This window comes from Lynx canadensis, chromosome C2 (assembly GCF_007474595.2).
Source record: "Lynx canadensis isolate LIC74 chromosome C2, mLynCan4.pri.v2, whole genome shotgun sequence".
In the NCBI taxonomy this organism is placed as follows: Eukaryota; Metazoa; Chordata; class Mammalia; order Carnivora; family Felidae; genus Lynx; species Lynx canadensis.
The window spans coordinates 65281375-65287480 of record NC_044311.2 but is presented as its reverse complement, the minus strand read 5'-3'; the positions used below and the strand labels follow the sequence as shown (position 1 = coordinate 65287480).

Sequence of the window (6106 nt, the reverse complement as noted above, 5' to 3'; positions counted from 1 at the left end):
AAAACTCAGGTCCCGGCCACTGAAGGCATTCTCCGCGCCACTCCCACCGTCCCCGCCCCCGCCCCGGGTGTGAGCTGTCCTTCTGGACCACTCTAAGCTGACAGCGCCCAAGGCTGGAAAGAGAGCGCCTTTCGCTCCCATTTCGCAGTGCCGGGTCTCCGAGGCCGCCACCAGCCGGGACGCTTTGGGGAAGTGCGAGATGCAGAAGGAGCCAGAAGACGCAGGAGAGGCGGGACTAGCGGGGCTTCCCCTGAGAAGGTGAAGGTACGCGAGTGGGGGCCAGCCAGAGGCTAGGTTTGGGGGAGATAATGGGGAAAAATAGAGGTGCCAGAAAGAGCGGTGGGTCACTCGTCCTCACCACCAGTGCGTGCGTGCGTGCGCGTGTCTCCCTCCCTCCCCTTTTTCGCCCCACGCTATCAATCTCACCTCCCTGCGCTTCTGCCTCTCACTTCCCTCTCTTTTCCTCTCCAAGCATCCTCCCCGCCAGCCCGCGCCGCCTCCTCCTTCGCACTCTCCCGCGACCAAAGGGACCCTCTGGGGCCAGCCGGATCCAGCCTCTCAGGGCAGTCGCATCCCAGAACCTGTTAAGTGAGAGCCCGCAGCATGTGGAACGCGACGCCGAGCGAGGAGCCGGGGTACAACCTCACGCTGCCGGACCTGGGCTGGGACGCTCCCCCCGACAACGACTCGTTTGCCGACGAGCTCCTGCCGCTCTTCCCCGCGCCGCTGCTGGCCGGCGTCACCGCCACCTGCGTGGCACTCTTTGTGGTGGGCATCGCGGGCAACCTGCTCACCATGCTGGTGGTGTCGCGCTTCCGCGAGCTGCGCACCACCACCAACCTCTACCTGTCCAGTATGGCCTTCTCCGACCTACTCATCTTCCTCTGCATGCCCCTCGACCTCGTCCGCCTGTGGCAGTACCGGCCCTGGAACTTCGGCGACCTGCTCTGCAAACTCTTCCAGTTCGTCAGCGAGAGCTGCACCTATGCCACGGTGCTCACCATCACCGCGCTGAGCGTCGAGCGCTACTTCGCCATCTGCTTCCCGCTGCGGGCCAAGGTGGTAGTCACCAAGGGCCGGGTGAAGCTGGTCATCCTGGTCATCTGGGCCGTGGCCTTCTGCAGCGCCGGGCCCATCTTCGTGCTGGTCGGGGTGGAGCACGAGAACGGCACCGACCCTCGGGACACCAACGAGTGTCGCGCCACCGAGTTCGCGGTGCGCTCCGGACTGCTCACGGTCATGGTGTGGGTTTCCAGCGTCTTCTTCTTCCTGCCCGTCTTCTGCCTTACTGTGCTTTACAGCCTCATCGGCAGAAAGCTGTGGCGGAGAAAGCGCGGCGAGGCGGCGGTGGGCGCCTCGCTAAGGGACCAGAACCACAAGCAAACCGTGAAAATGCTGGGTGGGTCTCAGCGCGCCCTCGAGCTCGCGCTCCCGCGTCCTCTCCTCTCCCCTTGCCTTCCCCCCTTTCCCCTTCTCCCGGAGCCTCTACATCTTTCCCGTTTTTCTCAGTCTCAATCTGCATGTCTGTCAGTTACTCTTTCCTGTTTCTGTCTTGAGCTCTCTCTGGTTTCTTAGTTTCTCTGTGGTGTGTGCGTCTCCCTCTTTCTCTCTCTGTTCTGTTTTTTGTTCTGTTTCTCTGTGTCCCCTGCTCCTCCCCCCACGCCCCCACTACGTCAGGGTCTTTATTCTTTCTTTTGTTCTCTATCTCTTCGTGTCTTTCTTTTGGTCTCCCCTTTTTCTTTTTTTTTTCAGGAAAAGATGCCCCACCTTTATATTTCCCTTAAATGAATGTTATCAGCCCAGAAACACTGCCTTAAAAATGAGATATTTCATAAAAGTCTATTGTGGTCTTTAAGTGTTAAAGGTGAGGTTAAGCTTCCTGTCTCAATTTGTGGATATCAAGTTGCATTTAAAAAGTAGGGTGGGGTGGGGGGAGGAGTAGGCATTGGATCTAGAAAGCATTTAGTGGTAAATTTAACCAAAGACATGATCAATGTGGGTAGTTCTGTCGGAAATGATTCATTTTTCTTTCAATGTTGCGGTAGGCTTTCTGACCTGCATTTTTTTTAGATAATTGCATCAGTTCTGTTTACCCTGCTGCTGTTTATTTTAGCTTTGAAAAGGAGTCAATGACAAATCAGTGCTGGAGTCTCCATTTGTTTTTGTGACCACCTGTTTCTTCTGGTAGGATAGTCCAGGATAAAGCAGGATAAGTTAAGACATGCAGGCTTCCCACATGAGAAAAGATGACTTTGCGTGAGCTGACAGGACTTACTATCCCTCCCCAAACGGTCCTTCCAAGAGCATCGAGGTGCAGTATCAGGCCTCGAGTGCACTGCCTATTTACTACATAAATTTAAGTATATGTGTTCAGTACAAGTGAAGCGATACAAAAATGCGTTCACATACAAGCAAAATACTGATTCTACTTGCTTTGTCAAAACCAGGATCTGTAGGTTTTATTATTCCTCGTTATAGTCTAACGTTTTGTATTTGTTTACCTATTTAGTGCTTCTTAGAAGTTCCAGGTTGATTTTGTATTTGTATTTTTATAGTTCCTGGAATCCTGTATATTAAAGTGACACAGTTTTTTCAAAGAATGTGAAATTTTTTCATTTTCTAGACCAGTGATTCTCACAATATGACTAACACATTGCACACCTGCTAGTGACCTCCAGGGGATTCTAACATTCACGTTGCTACTGTGGCAGTCCGTTTTGAGGAGAAGTTTAGTAATTTCCTCCAGCTTTGTTTTTAAGCTGTTGACTATCCTCACTGTGTCTCAACAGCAACACTAACTTTCTTTTGCCTCGGCATTATAAAGGGAATCACTAAGGTGGTAGAAAGACTAAAGTATTACTTTCTGTTATTTTTCCTTTGACTTCTGAATTTTAAAAACCTAATGTAGAAATTCAGAGGTCCTGGGAAAAATCATCTGGCCTGGGCAAAATGAAGACTTGGATGGAGGATAATCAGCGTTAGTTGCTTTCATGGTCACTTATGCCTATTGTACGTGGCAGAGTATCGTCCATCTGAGAGGTTCTCAATCCTGACTGCATGCATAGTCAGTCTTCTGTGAAACTTTAAAAAAGAAAAAAGAACAGAAAAGAAAAAGGCAGGTGTCCTGGTATCCTTCCTAGCGTTATTAATTTTGTGAGTCTATAGTACATACAAGGAATCTGTGCCCCAGGAACTCTGATACCCCCCAGCCGTTGAGTGTAACCACTGTACTTCATGTGTGTCTGGTTGTACCTAACGCATGTGAAATGGTGGACTCTTGTGAACCAACTGTTGCGTCAATATGCCAGTCTAGTCACAAAACCGCTCAAAGAGTTGTTAAGTAGAAATGATCGGGAAGCTCGATAAAAATGGTTGAACTGTTAGTCTAATCTTGGTTAAAAAGTAGCAATAGGGAAAAGCAGAACGTAATGTTTCTCTGAAATCAATGGTCGTTCTATACATAATCAAAACAAAACTGTGTCTTCAAAATAGAATGTGGCTTGCTATGACATGTCTTGAACTCACACTCTCTCTCCCGTTGTCCTTTTAGCTGTAGTGGTGTTTGCTTTCATCCTCTGCTGGCTGCCCTTCCACGTAGGGCGATATTTATTTTCCAAATCCTTCGAGCCCGGCTCCCTGGAGATCGCTCAGATCAGCCAGTACTGCAACCTGGTATCCTTTGTCCTCTTCTACCTCAGCGCTGCCATCAATCCCATCCTGTACAACATCATGTCCAAGAAGTACCGGGTGGCAGTGTTCAGACTTCTGGGATTTGAACCCTTCCCCCAGAGGAAGCTCTCCACTCTGAAGGATGAAAGTTCTCGAGCTTGGACAGAGTCTAGCATTAATACATGACCGAGCACATTGCCGAGCAAAGTCATCGCTTATTCTAAACCGGAAGCCATAGCACAGCAGAACTTGGGAAGAAGTTGAAGGTTAACTTTGGAATTAGGAACACATAGAGCTGGAAACAATTGGGAGGAAAGAAAAGATAGAACTTGCAGCGTTCTATTCGACTGCACGCTCATCAGTGCTCTCATACACTATTTCTGCGTATTCACTGTCTATGATTTTGCATTCTGCTGTTGGTGCTAGCAAGGACTTGGCAATTTGGAGAAAGGAGGGTGTGCAGGGGGCAATTAGGGTACTTTGTACTGTGTAAATACTAAATCTGATTTACTTGTTCATAATGATAAAAAAATTTTGATCAAGAGAATGACATTAAAGTGAAACATTTAAGACATATCTTTTAACTACTAGCAATTTTCATATAGCTCCAGATCAGTGCTGTCCAAGATAAATATAATGCAAGGTACTTAAGTAATTCATATAAAACGTATTAATGAGAATTTGACATTCTTTTTTTTTTGGACAGAGTCTCTCAAATGTTTACATTTACAATGCACCTTAATTTGGATGCTAAGTTTTCACCAGTAAGACTGGATGTATTTAGGGTTCATGAAATTCGCAGATGAAAAAGTAGATTCCATAAATCTAAGTGGCCCAAGCACACCTAAAGGTTTTCCAATAAATAAACTTCTGGAATTTTTAAAATTTAAAGTGAATTCAAATTAAAAATTCAGTTTTTAAAGTTGCTCAAGCCACCTTTCAGATGTGGTTAGTGGTTACCATATTGGACAGTGCAGCTCAGGAGTATATGTGAAATTATTGTTAATCTTATAAAAAATGTTTACAAATAAAACTCATTCCCTGAAGTGTTTTTTAATAGTGAACTTAGCATAGCAGAACGTTGGAGTGATAAACCTTCAAAATTACACCTAAATGCCCTAGTCTTCATGCTTGGAAGAAAATGGATATGAAATAGAAGAGGCCTTTTTAAATTAGGTTGAAGTACATGTGTATTTATATATTCAGGAAATGAGACTTTATAGAAATAATAGAAAATCACAGACCGCCTTATTTGGCTTAACAAAAATACTTAAGCCAATCATAAGGCTTTGCTTTGTGAATAAAGGAATAATTTATAACTTACTCTGGAAAGCTTACAGGAATTTAGTGAACATAGACATTTGTCAAGTGGTGAAAAATTTAGAATCCCTTAAATGCTACCGCTTATTGATATTTAAAACTTTAAAAAATCTTATAGCCATTTATTTCAAAATGCCTATGCCATGTCCTGTCTCCAAATTAGTTTTGCTATTTCCATCTCACTGCTTGCCTGATAGATATGTTTACTTGGATTCCCAGTCTCCCTCTGATTCATACTTATGAATGATTAAGCACCTTCAACTAAATATTGAGCATTTTGGTCATAAAACTAAACTTCTCATTTGTATTGACATTGCTCCCTGCATAGGCAACTCTTTGCATATTTATATTATTCTAAAAATGATTTTGTCATAATTCTGTATAATATTAAGCCATAGAAGCAATTCCTACATGAAGTTATTGGTTCAACTATGGAAGTACATGAACCAGTTAGGGAAATTATTGCCATGATTGATTTTCTCCCCTACCAAAAGTAAAGATTATTATGCTGAAATAATTGACTATTCATCTTAGAAAAATGAAAAACATCATTACAATTAGAATGATTTCTGGGGAAAAATATTTTTGAAATCCTTCCTGACACTAAAATTGCACCAGTTTAGTCTAAATTCAGAACTTTCACAAATTGATTAGTCAGCTAATTCTTGGGAGTACATCAATATTTTAAAAAATACTCTCATTCATTTAAGCCTATGAGATGCTAATTAGGTCATTCAGCATTATTGTCCTAAATAGGGTCCAGCAAATCCCAAAGATGTAATTCACTTTCCCAAAACCTTAGAGTTTTTGTCTGCAAGTATATCCTATTTGAGAGAAAATAAGCAAAGAAGGCTTGACTTCTATCACACAGCTGATTGCTTTGGAGAAAACCACATCTAACTTTTAATTTGTTACCTACCTATTTAATGGTCTTTCCTGTCTTATGAGTTCAGCCTACAGTCTCAGCCTAACTCACTTACAGGGCATAGTTTACCTAGCAAGGACCACCAATGCCCTTCACTGGTGTTGATGAGCAAACTCAAAGATGATGTTTAGAGAAACAGGTCTTTAATTTGCCCTCTTGTATCATTGCCTTTTTTATTGTTTGTAACATCGT

General features: G+C 44.1%; 1 protein-coding gene across 1 annotated transcript; it reads left to right on the top strand.

Annotated features, from left to right (window-relative positions):
• Positions 1–603: 603 nt before the first annotated feature.
• Positions 604–3855, top strand: GHSR (growth hormone secretagogue receptor). The gene is made up of 2 exons (XM_030330592.1): positions 604–1399; positions 3551–3855. Exons 1-2 carry the CDS (start codon positions 604–606, stop codon positions 3853–3855), a joined length of 1101 nt encoding a protein of 366 aa, XP_030186452.1.
• Positions 3856–6106: the final 2251 nt, after the last annotated feature.